The 19657-nt window shown below is 40.3% G+C and overlaps 1 protein-coding gene across 2 annotated transcripts in view; it reads left to right on the forward strand.

Moving 5' to 3' along the window:
* The first annotated feature begins 1413 nt into the window (after positions 1-1413).
* Positions 1414-19657, forward strand: part of tle2b (TLE family member 2, transcriptional corepressor b) — a 95064-nt gene continuing 76820 nt past the window's right edge. Inside the window, exons 1-2 of one of the 2 annotated variants that reach the window (XM_066646980.1) lie at positions 1414-1655; positions 1781-1993. In XM_066646980.1, the coding sequence (XP_066503077.1) occupies positions 1970-1993 (24 nt within the window). In that variant the 5' untranslated portion in view covers positions 1414-1655; positions 1781-1969. Of the gene's footprint in view, positions 1994-19657 lie in introns of both variants that reach the window. The other variant, XM_066646981.1, reaches the window with a different exon arrangement.

Raw genomic sequence — 19657 nt, forward strand, 5'->3', positions numbered from 1 at the left:
ATCACAGGCAGCGCCGGAGAACGTGAGGATGGATACACAGAATGCTCTCACAGAATTGCTTGCAAATTGAATCATTTCTCATCTCATCTCTCTCTCTCTTTCATTCCGTCCTTCCTTTTTTCACTCTCTCTCTTTTTCCATCTCACTCACTCAGTCTGTTATTTTATTTGTGTGTATCTGTCTATCTCTCTGCTTTTCCTTGTTGGTATTCTCTTTCTTTCTATTGCACTTTCTCTATCAAACCCTATGCTCTCTCTCTCTCGCTCTCTCTCCATCAATCACTATCCTTTTTCTCTTTCTTAGTAGTCTTTCTCTTATTGTATCTCCTCTCTCTCCCCGTGTCAATCTTCCTAGACATATGTTTATGTTTTTATGACTCTATAAATATTATTATAATTCTTGTCTTCCTCTCTCTCTCTCTCTCTCTCTCTCTCTCTCTCTCTCTATTTTTGTTAATCTGTCTCTCTCTCTGTCCCAAATATTTACACACTCTGTTTTCACCTTGTCTATATTCTCTTTCTTTGTATCCCACTTTGTCTCTCTCTGTCTATCTCTTTTTATGTCAGTATCTTTCTCGACTCACTGCATTTTACCCTCTCGTTTTCTCTCTGCATTCTCTCTCTCTCTCTCACACTCTCTCTCTCTGCATTCCCTCTGTCTGTCTCTTAGTTCTCTTTCTTTCTCTGAATCAATGTGTGTCAATGTGTATCTTTCCTTTTATGTCTGTGTTTTTATGACTCTATAAATATTTGTTATCATTTCTATTCTCTCTCTCTTTTTCTTTCTCTCTATTTTATGTGTGGTGTAAATGTGTCTGTGTGTATGATACTGTCAGTGTGTAGACTGTATTACTTTAAACAGCTGTCATTCCATATATAATACACATGTGGTTGTGTATTGGTCAGCTCACTGGCTATTGCGCTCTCTCTCCCTCTCTCTCTCTCTCTCTCTCTCTCTCTCTCTCTCACTCGCTGTCGCGGGCTCTCTCTCTCTCTCTCGCTCTCTCTCTCTCTCCCTCTCCCTCTCTGTATCTCTGCTGCGCCACCTTAAGCGCAGCTCGAGCAGGCTGTCGTGTTTGTGTTGAAGCCAACAGGCACAATATATTACAGTCTAGGGCTCGCTGCTGAAAAGCCTGCTGGATCTTCCAGTGACCTGCTGTTCTTTCCTGCTTTCCTGTTTTTTTTTTCTTCTTCTCTCATTCTTCTCCTCCTCCTCCTCCTCTTCCTCCTCCTCCCTCTCTCTTTCCCTCCTAGAGATTTAGATTAAAAACAAAGCTCTCTCACTCACCCTCATTTTTCCCACTCCCTCTCTCTCTCTCTCTCTCTCTCTCTCTCTCCCTCTCTCTTCCTCTCTCTGTCTCTTTCTATTTCTCTCTCTCCCTCCTTCTTCTTTCAGAGTCTGGCTTTGGGGAGGAAGAAAAAAAGAGAAAGCCTTTCAGTTTCGGGTCTGTCCCTGTGTGTTACAGGAGGAGGGAGTTTTTTTATTTATTTTTTCCGCAAGCCTGCTCCGGATGGAGGTGTGCGTTTGTTTTCGCGGCTCGTTGGCCGCGTTTTGAGGAAGGACGAGGAAAGGGACGGCTGGATGTGATTCCTCGGACCTCACACTGCTTCACTGAGACTCACCCGTAAGAGAGAGAGTTAGAGAGAGAAAGAGAGGTGAGAAGAATTTAGAGCACGTCTCTCCCCCCACTCCAAAGGAGAAAGAGAGAAGGGGGAATCCAGTCAGAAGTGGAAGTATAAGATCTGTTTTCTTGACCTTCTTTTCTGGACATCGTCATCAGATGCTCTGAGTGACCGTGGAGCAGAAGCTCCAGGCTTTGGAGCTTTGAGGGGTTCTGGATTCTGTCCCGTCCAGGACAGATCCTCCTCTGAGGTTCGGAGAGGACAGGGGGAGTCCACTGACTATTAACCCCCCTCCGATCACTCTGTCTTCTTCTTCATCTTCCCCTTCATCATCTTCTTCACTGACCATGTACCCACAGGGCAGACACCCGGTGAGTACAGCACACTTTTTCTTTTGCCTCATGCAGAACAAGATATCATACGGCCGTACGGAATTTACCGTTGCAGTTTATTCACACTGCACAATGTAGGTGATCTACAGAGGATTGGACTGTGAAGAAGTGATCTGCTGAAAGTTATGGTGTTGGTTTAGACTGAAGGTGAATGGAATGGATCTTAAGCTGAATTTCGCTTAAAAACATGGTCCACGTTGAACCGTCCACACACTGAAGGCTCTTCATTTTTTAACAAGCAGGTTTAGCCGCTTTTATTCAAGACTAATAAAGTCTCTGATTAAAGCCCCCTCAGGGTTCCTTTGTATGTCCACATCCTAAGGCATATTACGCAGTAATTACACTACAAACAAGCTTCTTTGGAGCGAAGCCATGAAAGAAATCCATTCCCGAGGAACCTGTCTGGTCTTTAAAGGACCATTTTTGTGAAGGAGATCTTTCAGGAGGAGGAGGAACCTTGCTGAAGTTCAGATTCACGCAGCAGAATGGCTTTAACCCAAATAAGCATTTTCCTAGCATTATTTATTAGTTTTTTTCTTTTTTGGTTTAATATTTGAGTTGTTGAAGTTATCAAGAAAAAGAGATAAGGGATAAGATCAGAATATACACTGACCATAGCATAACTGCAGTTTTGTGAGTAACTAATGATGAAATGAATCGTCTAGCTGTGTAATTACATTGAAGTTATAAAACAAAATGGCAGTAATTTCTCCAGGTCTTGAGTTCCTACATGTGGATTAAACCCAATCATGGATTAAATTTCAGTGTCAGTGTGAAATTACCAGTAGAAATTCTTTTAAATTAATCTTAGTCTGGGGAAACTGGTCCAGGACACCTAAGGGTTAATAGTCAGCTTGAGGTAAATAATGAAATATTAATCAAAGACTTTATTCTAATCAGCAAATGAACCAAAGCATCCTTCAGGATTGGACCTATGCCCACAGTGTATTTTATTATATTCTCTCTCTCTCTTTCTCTCTCTCTCTCTCTCTCTCTCTCTCTCTCTCTCTCTGTCCTTGTTCACTCATGCTACACACACACACACACATACACACACCTCTCTGTATCACTGAGAGCAAGCTGTAAGAGGAGGGACTAGACACATGAAACAATTGGTGAGAGAGAGAAAGAGAGATGTCTCTCTTCAGGGGCTTTCAATCACACATACACACACACACACACACACACACAGCCCTGTCAGCTGCACCCAGGTGTCCTCAAGAGCCAGTTTATTTTAAGTTGTGTGGGCGGAATAGCAGTGTGTGTGTGTGTGTGTGTGTGTGTGTGTTTGTTTTACTTCGTACAATAACCCTGTGCGAATGGTGCAGAGTGGAGTTCATGGAAAGGAGGGGAACCGGTCACAGCAGGCTGACTTGTTATCAGTTGTGTGTGTTGAAAGCGTGTGGGTTAGTGGTGTGTTTGATGTGTTTCTGCCAGAGACCACAGAGGATCCATAATTCAGTCTCACTGGAGCTCAGTGTGCCTCAGTGAGCCGCAGCCAGACTGGCCCGAGACGAGGTGGAACAATTAGACCAGTCTCGGCAAGCGACTGCATGAAATATCCTAACCCTTCCAAACCATAGCTGTCACAATAATGCAGTAATCCGATATTGATTAGACTGCTTCTCCCTCTCATTCATACTGGCTCATTCTTTTACACAGCAGAGCCTGCATTCTCAGACTATATCATGGTCATGTTCAAGTAGAAGACAATGTTTTATTACAAAAGGGGACAAGAAAAAGTCTGTTTTTAACCACATTTTTGTCATTTCTTTTGTCTGTCTCAAAGTGTGTCTCAAGTCTGTAAATACACAGACTAAAATGCATTAATATCATTAAATACATAGCTAATTATGGAAAGGACTATATATATTACACAGGAATGGCCTTGAAATACTATAACAGTGCTGCCATTATTACTTGATTAAAAGATTACTTGAGCAAACAATGTCTCCACAAATCATCTTTGTGGTTAGTCTGTCATTTGTATAGTAAACAGAGTGTCCTGATGTCATCATACAGCTGTGTTTAGCAGTCTGACAATTCTCCACAAGGGGGAGCCATTAATGATCAAGACACTTTTGGGAGCATCATTGAAAGAGAGGAAATCTTCATTAGTCCGATCTTAGTAATGCATTTTAATATGTCATTGCTGTCCAATGAAAAATATGTATCTCCAACAATAGCAACTTTACCGGAGAAGGAAACACCTTAGATTTCAATGTAAAATAATTAAAAATCTTTTGGTCCATTCTTTGTGAAAATTTCACACAATATTAAGGCCAGCTGCTGTATTCAAATGAGGTTGTAAACTAAAATATGAGAAAAATGGAGATACATATTTCCCATTGGACAGCGATGATACATTATTTCATATCAAATATTTGCTGTTACAAGTTGCAAATTAATGAACTGATCAGCCATTACATTAAACCCGCCTGCTTGTTTCAACAGACATTCTCCATTTTTTGTGCTCCACCGACCGTATAGGAGCACTTTGTTGTTTTACAATTACAGACTGTAGCCCAAAAACTGTGTTATTCTGTATACTTTGTTAGAATCTTTTTCAGCGCTACAGTGACGCTGACGTGATGGGGTTAGGGGGTGTAGATTTTGTGTGTAACGTAAGTCGAGCTGAAAAAAAGGACCCTGAATGTAAAGGTGGCTTTAACGATATGGCTGACCACTGTGTATCTTTTTTTTTGTTTTAATTTGAAGCAAGACTCTTAGACTTTTAGCTTTCTGTGCTTTGTAAGTGTTACTGTTCAGTTTTGCATAACTATTTTGGCTTTTAAATAATGATATACGCACATTGATTACTTCATTAAGGATAAAAAATAAGTAGATTACACTATTACTCATATGAATTGATTGTGACAGCTCTAATAGCCGTATAGCAGTGATAAATCTAGATTTATAAATCTATAAATAAAATAGGACCTCTAAGGGTTAACAATCCCCAAAGCACTGCTTATTAGTGGTCCATTGTTGACCACAGAGAATATTTGGGTGTAGAAAGTCACACGAGAGTACAGACAGAGAGAAAGCAAGAGAGCGCTTTCTCTGAGATTTCTCCAAGATGGATATCCTGCAGCAAGTTTTCCTTTTTACTAAGGAGGCTATGTGTGTGTGTGTGTGTGTGTGTGTGTGTGTGTGTGTGTGTTTGTGCGTAGTGTACGAGAGAGACGGAGAGGGAGAGTGTCTTTTATGTCTGGCCCATACTTCCTCTGGTTCCATTGTTTTTTCAGTCTTTGATATTGAACTTGGAAAACACATAGCATTTGTTTGTACCACACTCTCATTCCTGCTGAGTTGCCAAACAGTTGATGAATCAATCAGAGAGCAGTAAATCCTTCAGGAACTCTGCGTGGCTCCTTCTCCGTCATCACCGTCACTGTGGCTCCTAAAAATGCACAAATGTTCCTAATGGAGAACGCAGTTTTTTTGTCAGCCCATTTCATTCAGTGTGGGCTGCAGACATTTAATGTGTTTTTGGAGTTTTTGACATCTGATTAAAACAGGTCAGATTTTTTGAGTTTTTGTCAGTTTTTTTAGAGCACTGTCCTGACGTTACTAAGTGTAGTTTTTACAGTGCTGAGCCCAGAGCAACAAGAACAGGGCACTCCCTTTTACAAGTAATTGGGGCACCACAATGGTTTTGAAGCTGTAATTTTAGGGTGATATACAGCTTAGTTCAGTTTAGACAGGGTTTTTTTTTTTTTTGGGAATGTCCACATTACTACTAACAAGTGACCCAGTTGTTTCAAGTGGTCAAATCATAGTTGCACAGCCACATGTGCTGCCCTTTTCCGAATGACAAAATGAAGGCTCTAGAGTGAAAGGTGCTTTTGTTGTTGTTGTTTATTTTTAATAATGCAGTTCTAGTCATTGCCAGCTCCACCCACGAGCCAGGTCTCCTCCAATCCAATAAAGGTCAGAGAACATGCATCCTCGATTTATGTGAAGCCAGCCACTGTATTTGTTTAAACCTGCTCTAGTGTTTTGAACTGCTGTGTACAAAACATGATTGAACAGCTCAACAGGCTTGGAGGAGAAGATTAACCGTTCAATTCTGTTAATACTAACTGAACTTTAACACAAACTAACAGAAACCCACATTGGCCAGTTTTAGCAGGAGAGGGTGGGCTATCGTACCCATCCAGAAAGAGTGAGGCCAGTTGTGCTGTCTTAATTCAATTCAATTCTAATTTATTTATAGAGTGCTTTTTACAGCTGGTGTTGTCACTAAGCAGCTTTGCAGAATTCCTGATCATAGCCCTAAGTGAGCAACAGTGGCAAGGAGGAACTCCCTTTAGAGCATAAGGAGTTGAAATGAACTGAAGAAATTTGTTAGTACAACAACATTGGAAAAGTGCAATTCTTTCTTTAAAATGCAAACGAAAGAAAGAAACCTTTAGTGGAACCAAAACTCAAACCTTCTCTTTTGGCACTTTCCCACTGCATGGAACCTACGACTCAACTTGGGTCGGCTGTTTTGCGCTTCCACTAGCCAAATCTGGTACCTGGTCCTTGAAACTGGGCACTTATTTAGTCCCAGCTGAAGCCTGGTACAAAGCCAGCCAAGTAAGTACTAAATATGATGTGTAAACTAGCAGAGCACTGATTGGCCAGAGAGATCTTTCAATCACCACGAAATGCAAACCTCCAGCACAAATTCGTCATTTGTAAAATCTCTCAAGTTACAGCAAGTTACATATTTGTTTTTATCCAACTCACAATGGCAGATTGTAACATTATGGTGTGGTATTTTGAAGAAGTTCAAATGCTCCTTGTATTGGTGGCAAAAAGGAAAACTTTGCTTATCTGTGAGAAACTAGGCACAGAGCCTAGTTCGGTCCAAAAAAACCCTCAAAGCAACACGCAGTTGTAGTGGATTTCAAAGCTGGTGGTTCCCATTAGAGACATGGTTTTGTGATGTCACTGACAGCAATTAGCAGGGAAGCTGTGCTGGTTGAAAAGCGACCAGGAAAAAGCGAGTCGAGTCGTGCCGAGTAGAGTAGAGTAGAGACGATGCCATGCAGTGGAAAGCACCAATAGACTCCTGGCCTGAGATGGCTGATGGCTGAGGAATCTCTGGGGATCAAACATGTCATCTCCCAGTGATAGGGCCAGTGTCATGCATCTTGAGTGACTAAAGGTGCGTAAACATTTTACATACAGTACTACTGTACATTTTGGGAAAACTTCATTAAATCAAATAAAATTCATTTGTATAGTGCTTTTTACAACTGATGTTGTTACAAAGCAGTTTCACAGAATTCCAGTAAAGACAGAAAATGGCCCTTCTCACTGCTGATTTCAGGTGATTGTTGCAGTGGTGTACTGCTTCATTATGTGTTCTGCTGCTGTGGGGTCTCTATGTGGCAGCCCCCTGCTGCTGCACAAAGTAAACCTGAGCCTGCGAGGCACAGTTGCATGCCTCGAGTGGTGCGAGGTGTTAGAAACACGATCCCACTCCCCCAGACCAGAGCTGGAGATGTGTTTGACAAGGGGGATATACAGTACGCGCCATTAACAAGAGTATAAGTAATCCTATACGCTTAAGTAATGAGAGTCTCACAGTGTGAGCGTGTGTGTGTATGTGTATGTGAATGAGTGTTGCTGTATGCACTAAAGGCACCTGGTCTAGCGGGGATTTCACAAAACAGGATTTCTCAGTACAGAGAGATGACATGAAATACAGGAATGTTTCTCATCTCCTGTAGGTATTCATGTGTTCATCACTTTTGTAACATTAACCTTTACCATACTGATTGTGCTATAGGTTTAAACATAAAAAAATGTTGTTTTATTACACAGATATTAAAAACTTAATTACATCCTATGATGGATTTTAATGTATATTTCAATTGTAATATGTTGCAAACTAATCCTAATGTGGAATTATTATAATAATGTGCTGCACCAAGACGGTTAGTGCTAGGCCTTCAGCTCAGGCCATAAATGTCAAAACTGTCAAAGATGGGGACAAAAAACACCCTTATTATAATGCTAATTTCTAGCTGCATGTTAGTGGAAAGCTAACACTGCACATTTCTGGCTGCTCTAGATTAAACTCAGACATTCGTAGCTCGTAAAATACACCTCACATGTTTTATTTGAGGCTTATAACAGACGTTTACACATCCTTCCCCTTATGTGTAGCAGTTTTACAATGACTCTTTCAGTAAAGAGCCTCACATTCTTTGTATTCAGTGACATATTTAGGCCAGGAGGGATTTTTTCTCACAATATCCATCCTGCCCATTGGAAATCAATACATGATTGGTAGTTAATGTTTAAATCTCCTGTCCTGCAGCTCCTGTGGACTTGATCAGTTGGGGAGGCTGTTTGGTTGTATCTATCTAGCTATCATGGATAAAAAACTATATATACTGACAGGACAAGACGATTTTGGTAAATTAATTTTAGTCACTGGCCTTTTGTGTGTTGTTTCAGGTTCTCTGACTAACTATAAGCATGTTTCCACTGCATGGTACCTACTAGAGACTGCGAGACTCTACTCAGCTTCTTTGCTTTTCCATTAGGCAAATGTGGTCCCTGGTACCTGGAACAGGGTAATTATTTACTACCTGCTCACTTGTGGTTCCAGGCGAGCTGAGTATTGACTAAATGTGACATGTGAACCTTGCATGTCTGCATGTCATGAATGTTGATTGGCCAGAGTGACTTGTCAATCATGACAAAATGCAGACATCCAGCACAAACTAGCTGTTTGTAAAATATCCACGCTACAGTAGAGATCACTCTACTTTTTGTTTTTTTTTCTGACTCACAATGGCAGATCATAGGTTCAAACACTCCTTGTATTGGGCGTCGAAAAATGTATCCAGCGAGAGGTAGGCAACGCAACAGGGAATGAAAGAAAACAGCTTTTCTGTCTGAATTGATGTTCGGAGCTGTGTTCAATCCCCCCCCCCCCCCCCCCCATGCAAGTACCCAATGAGTATATGACACTTAATGTTATCGCTGTCATTGTTGTGGTTTCCAAATTAGCTACTTTTGGTGAGAGCCATTATAATAGAAAATCAACTTGTACCAGGGACCACAACACTGTGTAAAGCTGAAGCATGCCGAGCTGAGTAGGTACCATGCAGCGGAAATCAACACCAAGTGTTACTACTTTAGAAAAAGACTACACTTATAAAGGCTTATAAATAGTTTGCAAACTGTTTTATTAATGGTTATTAATTAGGTTGTAAATGCATTCAAAAATGTTAATTATCATTTATAAAACATACATAGAATGTGCAACAGTGACCTGCTGTTTGCCAAATAGTGAACCCACATCCATAAACCCTGTTAAACCTCAGATCTCTGGATAATGACCTTCCTTTGTCATCAGTCAACATTAACCCTGTCAGCTTCACCACATATTTGTTGATAAATTTAACCCTGTAACAAACCAATTTAATCTGGAATAGAATGTCTTTTTAGACACTGATGATAATGTGGTGTACCTTAACATGTGAAATGTTATTATTTAGCGGTGTTATAAATGATTATTAATGACTTTAAGGTGTTTACAACCTAATTAATCACCATTGTAGAAACAGATTTTTAAACGTTTATAATTGTAGTCTTATTATAAAGTGGTACTGACCCTATTCATACTGGGCATTAACATTCATCCTGGGTGATTGAATCTTAAATGGTCAGCACTAAGTATAAGTCTGAATAGGGTGCAATGTATCATAGGTTGGGAAGCATCACGCTACATCACATCTTTAGTGTGAATGGAAATACATCCTGCACCAAATTACTGCCCATATCTACAGCGTCAGTGCCCTAGTTTCTTTCAGTGTCTCCTCTCCCATTTCTAGCAGACCACACGATCGGAAAGTTGTCTTAGTGGAAAGTGAGCAGGATTTCCAGGACATACCTCTCTGAAAACTAATGCTGTGGAGAAGTTGTGTATGTGCAGCGCTTCCTTCAGTGGATATTATGTAGAATTCCAATCATGGTGGTCACTTGAGACACATTTAAAATTCCAGGAGTAAACGATATTTGTTTTGGTAGTCCCTCATGACCAGATCACCCAATGTTAGTGTTAATGCCTGATGTGAACAGGGCCTAAGATCGCTGAGGGAGTCTCCACTAGTGTACGCCTAGTGAGAGAGAGATCTTGTGTGAAGTATTTATATATATGTATGTGTTTGTGTATTCACACAGAGCTACTCTGTACAGGGTCATTGTGTGTGTGTGTGTGTGTGTGTTGTCTAGATATTCAGCATGTTGTGAGGACCAAGATCTGTTTACACACCCTCATTGTGTGGACTTGTTGTCTGTATGGGGATAAAAGTCATGTCCCCATCACATAAATTGTTACATTGTAAGGTGAAGATCTGTTAGTGCTAGTAGTGGTTAAGCTTAAGGTCAAGGTTAGGGTTCACAAAATGAGTGGAAGTCTATGTAATGTCCTCTTAAACCATGGAGACAAGACTGTGTGTGTGTGTGTTTGTGCGTGTGTGTGAGTGCGCATGTGTCAGGGGAGTATTTATCTTGACACTTGGCCATGTGAAATCTGATGAAGGAAAAGGTAGAGGCAGGAGGTGAGGGCTGATTGGCCGACCAGTTCATTGCCACTGTGACCACTGATCAGTGAGATCTGTGGTAAAAAATATTCCAGTAGAGATGGTTTTCTTCAAGTTGTGAAGTCAGAACTCATCAGCAAGTGTTAAAGGCAATGTTCATGATTTTAATTAAAGAAAGCAAAGCGCTTTTTAAGGTGGCACGGTGGCGCAGCAGGTAGTGTCGCAGTCGCACAGCTCCAGGGACCTGGAGGTTGGGGGTTCAAGTCCCGCTCTGGGCGACTGTCTGTGAGTTTAGTGTGTTCTCCCTGTGTAAGTGTGGGTTTCTTCCCATAGTCCAAAATCACATGTTGGTTGGGGGATTGGCGACTCCATAATGTCCATAGGTGTGTGTGTCGCCCTGTGAAGGACTGGCACCCCCTCCAGAGTGTGTTCCTGCATGGTGCCCAGTGACTCTGGGTAGGCTTTGGACCCACCGTGACCCTGAACCGGATAAGCGGTTACAGATAATGAATGAATTAAAACACTTTTTATAAAATTCCAAGGTTTTTTCCTCATTGCTAGCTTTTCGGTCCATTTGCAGGCTGGAAAATACTCAGGTGTTTGTACACATCCCTCTGTAAATGTGAAAACAGTGTTGCTCACCCTGACATAGCTCTCTGTGCTTTGCTGGGTGAGCTATGAGAGACAACATTTGGAGGCATTTGGACCACGAGAAAAACTCCAATCTTTGAAAAGCACGTAAAGAAGTGAGAAATTTGCTCTGCTCCTGCTCCGTACGTAGGTAATATTGACTTGCTTTTGTTGTAGTCATTACTCAAGGTGGAGCTGACTCTAAATGTGTGTGACCGCCAACTGTATGAAGATAAACACAGACTGAAAGTGCTATAAAATTGAGTTTGAGTTTTTGTGGTAATTAAAACAGTGAATAAAAATTTTAGACAAGTTAAACTTCAGCCACATACAAACAATATTTTAATATTCTTCTTCAGTTTCTGAATGCAAACAAACCAGAGAAAACAGTTAATCCCCAGAATGATTGATGTTCCATGTTGGTGTTGTGCAGAATTCACTTCTGTTATAAATCTAGCTGGACAAACTCATGTCTGCTGTTGATAATTTTGTGTTCAGTATGGAGTATGTTTAACATGGTCATAGGGACATATTGTCCATTCAAGCAGCAAAAAATAGACTCGAAGCTTATTACTGCATATCATACATGCGTGGCTGCTACAGCTGGGCTGGTACAGGCGTCTGCATCGATTAACAGGGTTATAGCTGTGAGGTGCTAAAATGTAAATGGCATGTTACCGTCATAATGCTGCAGTATCAATTTTAGTCCAGAATGAAGCTGAGTGTTGCAAAATGTGCCTAGAGTATTAGCAAAAATCCTTTCATGTTAACAAAGCCTTTACCTCTTACTAAAATGAAAAAGGAGTAGATTTAAAGTTCAAAACACTACAAGGTGTCCTCTGACCTGTGGAAAGGAATGAGGGTCAGAAACTGATCTCATTCTTGCTTTTTATACATTATCCATAAAATGCAGATGTTTGAGGGGGCTTGCACTTTCTGGTTTTACCAGTGTGAGAACTCTAAATATCTATTCGTATTTATTTGTGTGTGTGTGTGTAAGAGCTGTTTTTTTTTGTCACACTGATCAGGTGGCCAACTACAGTGTCTAAGCCAAATATACGGCCTCAGAATTCACACATGCTCACTTAGCGAGGAGCTGCTCATTTTGGCTCTCGTTCCTGTTCTCGCCTTTATGCTCCTCTTCTGTTCTGACTGCAGTTCAGCTTTGAATTAGCCCCACATTTCTTTTTGACCTTGCTGTTTGAAACAGCATTAAACTAAGGGTAATTAAATAATATATAATAAACATAATAATAAAAAGAAAAATAAGACAAGAAAAATATAGCATTTCATAGGTTTAGCATTACTTTATTACATGCTATGGCCATAGGTTTGTGAACAATTAATTCAACTGTGTTTCTTCTGAAATTACGAGTAATAATATTCCCACATTTGCTGAAGTAATGGCTTCCACACTTATTTGAAAGATTCACACTAGGTGTTACAACATTATTGTGAGGATCTCATGAACATTAGTGGAGTGAGGTATAGATGTGTGATGATTAATTGTGGACCACAAACGCCACTCCCACACATCTTGTAAGTTTTAAATTACACAAGAGAATACAGTTCCACTGCTTTATACCCTTCTTGCTAATGTTTGACATTAGGCATGATGAATTTAGGCTTGTGCAGCACCTCAAGAGGGCCCCACTCTAAAGGGCCATGTCAGTGTCAATGTTTCCGATTTAAAGTAGCTGAAATGACACATTAGAATAGGTGCCTACAAACATTTGAATATATATAATACCGTAAGACTTGAACAATATATTGTGGCACAAGCTCCCAGAGGATGAGCAGAGGGAGTTGGCTAAAACCAGGTTGATGCTCGTGCCTGCATCCATGATGACATAATGAGCCAAGAGGGAGGCTGGGACTTGGCCATGTGGATTGAGGGGAAACAGTGTGCTATACTCTGTATCCTAGACTCTGTCCTCAGTTCATTCGGTCCTGATGACCTGTTGGCACACTCTCAGTGAGAAGCACCTGGAGCTGTTTTGCAAGCCCCTCTGCTTGGCCTCCAGAAGCTCATACCACATATATTGCTGGATTGTAATGCATTTCAGAATAGAATAATTAGCAGTAGTAGTAGTGCTATCTATAACTCCTAGGCAACTCTGAGACACATGACTTTACCCTGGACAATTATATTTTCTATTTGTGTGTTTGCTAGTTTGTATGTTATTTATAATCAATATTCTCTTCAATGTAGTCATTGCCAACTTCACCCACTAGGGTTACACAAGCTCTGGGCCATGGAAGTGCCATCTAGAGGTCTGCCAGTCTAATCTTAGGGCCGGTTAGATATAGGTCACCCCAGCGATCAAATGACTGGAGCTCTGCGGTTCTAGTGTTAAACGTCTTTACACATTTTAGCTAGTGTGATTACATGGAAATAGACAATATATCTTTTGAATAATTGTTCAGCCCTTAATTTGCAAGGTTTTTTGTGTTAGCACTTATAACAGACTAACAGAAAAAACGACTGAAAAAATATTTAACATAAAAGGTGGAGTTTGTTTCCTTGTGGGCTGTTACGCTTCCTAATTACAAACAGGGGGGGCATGAGGTAGAAAAGGTTGAGATCCTCAACCTTCACACATTTTTAAGCAGCTGAGAAGGTGGAGACAAATGGAGGCTTCTTCCAAAACACATGGGCTGTGGTATCTTTCAAACTGCCACCTCAACACTAACTGTCAGTTCTGTTAATAGCCTACTACACAGCAGATTGTTTACATATCCCAATTGAATAAATTGTATGTCCCTTCTGGTTTTGTAACATTTAACATTTAGGTGACTACCCTTGTACCCTTCCATCTTGCTTTTGTTAGCCACACCCTCTTTTTTCAGACCCAAGGAAGGCCATCAGAGGAGTAAAAGTAGTGAGTTGAGAATGCTTTTGGAAAAGTACCAGGCTTTTCTCTCTGCCAAGGCACACTTTCTAATCCAGTATTGGATGGTGGTTTTGGGTCAGCCCCACAAAGAGAAGAACATTTGTTGGCAACTCTTGGCAGCCATCTTCATACTCCAGGACTCTTTAACACCCTGCAGTACTATGCAAAATTTTACCTTTTAATCACAGTTACTCTGTGTCTCCAAATGTTTGTAGACAACCCTCATAATGTGAGTGCAGCTATTTTAAGGTGCATCCATTACAGACACAGAGGTTCAATCTGCACAGAAAAGCTTGCAATGAAATGGAACGAAATGCAGCCCCATGTGAGACTAAGGACATCATGCATGATGCCCAGTGTTAGACAATTGGTATTGGGTTTTGGAGCGGTGGAACTGGGATCACTAGTGTAATGAAATTACACACAATATGCCATATTTCAGTACTTGCCATCAAATTCTCACAGAAATGTTCCAACATCTAGTCTTTAACTTACATGAATGTATTTGCAAATGTACTTAATTTAGCATTTAGTAATACAACAACAACATGACTGTATTCTTTATAAACCTCTGAAGAGCCACTATTTTTGGCCATTCACTTTTATGGAGTTGCTTTTTTCTGCCTTGAACAGAGATATGCCGCTACATTGATATTTACATGTGCAGTTGATGACTGAAGGTTGTTTGCTTTTTAAAAATGAAGCGTATGGAAAAAGTGTACTGTTTGTTGACATTATCAGAGGAAGACATTAAGTAAATATATATGTGGTCTATTCGTGTAGTCTGAGCACTCTGGCCTACATTTAGATGCTCTTCATAAGAGGAATGTCTTCATTAACAGCTCCTCTTGTAGCATAGTAGCTTTTAAAAATCTCCTTTTTAAAGGAAATTTCAAAACAGTGTTTTCTTATATTTAGGGTTTCAGTACCAGTGTTGGCATCAGTAACCAATCACACTCTGGCTACACTAGCACACTGATTTGTTGAATGATAAATGGATCCTGCATTACACTATATGACTAGTAGGACTGAACGATTGTGGAAAATATCTGTTATATTATGTTATTCACTATTTTAATAAAAAAACAATTTTTATTAATTTCTGAGAATGTTTCCTCATTGTTTGCTCTCCAGTCTGTGTGCATGCTCAAAACCAGTCTAATGTGTTTATGAAACCTGGTGTCAGTAAAAAAAAAAAAAAAATCAGTATGCTAGACTTTCTTTCTCTTTGCTCACTGCAGGGAAAAGGCATCTGGAGATTTTTAGACTATTAATATACCCCTAACTTTTAAAAATCATGAACTTAGATAAGGATATTAATAAGGTGGGTATTATTGACTTATTTTCCTGTCCCAGAATACTTAAGGTTGAAATGTCTCCAAATTTGGTAGTGTGCTAACTTCATGAAAGTAAAACCAGACTAAAAGTTCTACAAAACTTAACAATTTGAGTTACAAATGAGTTTCTCTCGTAATTCATTCATTATCTGTAAGCGCTTATCCAGTTCATGTTCGTGGTGGGTCCAGAGCCTACCTGGAATCATTGGGCGCAAGGCAGGAATACACCCTGGAGGGGGCGCCAGTCCTTTAAAGGGCAACACACACACACATTCACACTTTTGAGTCGCCAATCCACCTACCAACGTGTGTTTTTGGACTGTTGGAGGAAACTGGAGCACCCAAAGGAAACCCACGCGGACACGGGGAGAACACACCAACTCCTCACAGACAGTCAGCCGGAGTGGGAATCGAACCCACAACTTTCAGGCCCCTGGAGCTGTGTGATTGCGACACTACCTGCTGTGCCAGCGTGCCGCCCTCTTGTAATTCAAACAATGAATAAAAACTTACAGACAAATTAAACTTCAACCACATACAAACATACCTTTCTGCATTAAAAGACACAGAGCTTCTGAACATAAACCAAAGAGAACTGCAGTTCCCCACAATCATAGACATTCCCTTTTAAGATGATGTTGGCCAAAACCAAGGTAAAAGAAACAGTAAATGTGATGCCATACATACTGTTCACATAAGTTCACTCTGAAATGTAGGTTTACCCAAACAACATATTGTTTTTTGTCACAGGCAGTTTGTAGTACATGTAGTGTGTTTTTGGACCATGAGAGGAAACCAAAGCACCTGGAGCAAGACTTGAACCCGCAACCTCCAGGTCCCTGGAGCTGTATGACAGTGACATTACCTGCTGTGCCACCATGCTGCCCTAAATGCCTTTGATATATTTTACACTTAATGCTTACGTTTTAATATAATTAATTTTAAAATCATTAGTTAAAACAAAAATGGGTTGCCAACCTCAGATATGGGAATTTGTGAAGTTTTCTGAGTTACTCTAACAGGTTGAATAGGGAGTCAAAATAGGGTCAAAAAGATTTTGAGTTTGTAAAACAATACTCACAACGAATAGTCAACCATAGCGCTTTTCCACAAAATGAACTCCGGTTCTTGAACCGGTTCTTTTCCTGATTCTTGGAACCTTGGTTCTTTCCAGTGAACTGCCACGTTTAAGCCATTGAGAAGGTACTGATTCACACATTCATGACATTTGATTTACAAAAACAAATCTTTTTTTTTACACATTTGTGATTTTAAGTTATTGTTGTTGTTGTTGTTGTTTTAAATTTGTGAATTCCAATACATTTGTGGATTTTAGTTTTACGTGTGTGTAGTTGCTCAAACGCAGTTACAAAGTCTGTTACATTTGTGAGTATTGTGTTACAAACTCAAAATCTTTTTGACCCTATTTTCACTCCATAGTTGAAAACCAACTAGAACACTTAAGGGTTAAGTTTGCAATTGCAAACTGTTCTCAGACCTGTTTAATCAGGCCTCGTAGAGCTTTATTGTAGCTGTAGTGAAACAGGTAGTTTGTCCTTGTGGATGCTTGTCCTTGTCCTTGCTGTACACTTGTTCTTGCTGGAGTTTGTGCTTTCAACTGCTAAAGCTGAGATGATTATATTCATAAGGAACAGGTGTATTTTGTCACTGTCCAAAGAAAAACATGTATCCCCATTTTTGTCGATATTTAGTTTACTACATCATTTGAACACAGCAGCTGTCCTTCACATTGGGTGAATAGTTTACAATACATGGACCAATTGAAATGCTCAAAATGATTTGGAATTAGTATTATTGTTATTTGTTTTATATTGTCCTCCATTGAAAGTTTACAATGTTTTTTTTCCTATAAACATATTATTCAGGAGGTACATGTTTTTCTTTGAACAGAGACAATTCGTTCTTTTTTCGTTAAGGACAGGAGCAAAATTGTAACTATTGTAAATAGTAACCCTTGGTATGGCATGGACCAGCCTTAGCCTCTTGTTTCATCTTCTCAAACAGTGTGATACACAAATAGCCAGCTACCATTTACATTGTATGTAATGTTTATGATGAGGGGTCTGATAGAAATAGTTCAAATAAACTTTGAGTTAAATGTTGATTTTTTTTTATTATTATTTATTGTTTTTTAAACATCAATTTAACAGTCTATAGTTCTATTCAGATGGGATTAGTTTTACCTGTGTCCATGGGGTAAAGTGGTTATTATTGAAGTATCTCTGTAATTTTAATCCCATCCAAATACTAATTTTTCTACAGTGTATGATTCCGTTTCAGGAAAGATTCCAGAACATTTACCTACTGTAAAACGAGCAGTAAAATGACCTCAGGTTTTATTAATCTTGTGCTAATTTACATGTGGATGAATATTCCATCAAAACCACGTTCAAAACCCACAAAACAACCTAAAGGATCACTCAATGGAGGGACATTGCTGGTATTTTTGGGTGGGTTTTGGGAACACATTAACCTATTGTTAAATGGATTAAATCATCAGCTATAGTAATTGCGTAAAGGATTAGTAAACTTTTATTTGTAAAAAAAAACATTTTCACCCATTATCTGTTTTGAAGGACTAGAAGATAAGGTCATTAACGGATTGGATATTTCTGTTGGAAGGGCTCTTTTTAGAACAGTAGTCGCAGTCTAAAATCTCCAGTAGCTCTGCTGTGTCTGATCCACACTGTGTGACTGCAACGCATGAATCGAGTAGCCTGGAATTCTCACCCAGTGTGAATCCACCATAAACAATACTGAGGTAAATGTTTGGTAAAAATGACATTACCCCACCCCAGCTCCCCACATAAAACTAATCCTGTCCAAATAGGGTTTATGTTAAGAATGTTTTTTTAGATTTAATTCTAGATGTATTAGGGTTCAGATGAGGCTTCCGCTGTAGAAAAGCTGACACTCTGGACCCAGCAGGCTGGCACAGAGACACCCAAATGCTCAAGAAGCCCCTGTGTCCAGTGACAGTGTGGTGTTCTGGACGGAGTAACAGCCAGATGAGGGTACAGGATCCAGGCACGTTCCTGATCCGGATGGAGATTTTCTCCAGTGGGCAGCCAAGCAGGGACAAGGACCCAGATCTGCCTCACAGAGCTGAGCGAGGGTGAAAGAGTGGTGGAGGGTTTGGAGAGAGAGGAAATCACACACATGCGCGCACACACACACACACACACACACATTGCCTATCAGCGTCTCCTGGGATCGCAGCTATGCTTCCCTTGCCTCCACACTCTGGAGCTCCTCATCTCTTCATGTGCCTTTTTTTAACTAAATATTTCACCAGTGGATGATTATTTCATGGCTGTGACTATCCCCTGCGTGTCTGCCAGGATGCAGAGGGAAAGCTTCTGCAGACACTTTGCAAGAGCCAGTGTCTAATCTCAGCGTCCTCTCCTCGCCACCCAGGATGAGCTCCTCCACTCTGGCCACAGGAGGGGACTGGTTGAGGGATGGGGTATAGGCACATGATCAGCTCATGATTTTATAATGGCATTGCTAAAGAAGGATCACAGTTATTTTTAATTTACTTTTTTTTTTATTCCCCAATTTGGTCATTGCCAACCCCACCCCTTGGCTCACCAAGAACCCCTTAATCCTACCATGCCACCAAGCTGGGTGGGAGAAGGCTAGCACATGCTTCCTCTTAATTATCTGAATCTAACCTCAGCCCAAGACCGCTGAAGAGTTCAACACACTTGGAGGAGATCAGTAACTGCCAAGATCTGTTCTGTCAGCTAACAGACGCCTGCCTTGGCTTCCGTTGCCCTTAGTGATGGAGAGAGAGTCCAGAGAGTGAGGCCGAGCCAGTGTGTGTGTGTTGAGGTGGGGGTGTGTGTCTGATACTGAATGTACTCCAGTGCATTCATTTCAATGGAATTCACAGAAGCGAATGGAGTCGTCAGGAGCGAATTAATAGACTCTTACTCCCCTCCACTGCTGTAATTCTCTGTTCTTTGTTATGGCTGAAGTACAGAATTTTCTGGGCTGCATTCTTCATCTCTGAAGGTGCAGGGCATCGTTGTATTCATATGTTAACATTGCATATAATCAATAAAACAAAACCCCAAAAGAAATTAATCCCAAATCCCAAACATGAATCTGCCTCAATTTCTATAAAACAAACTATGGTATTTACAGCTATCAATCGTGTTATTATTCACCTTCAACTCAAAAAACACTTTAAGTCATTGCTAT

The sequence above is a fragment of the Hoplias malabaricus genome, chromosome 16 (genome assembly GCF_029633855.1).
Source record: "Hoplias malabaricus isolate fHopMal1 chromosome 16, fHopMal1.hap1, whole genome shotgun sequence".
NCBI classification, from domain to species: Eukaryota; Metazoa; Chordata; class Actinopteri; order Characiformes; family Erythrinidae; genus Hoplias; species Hoplias malabaricus.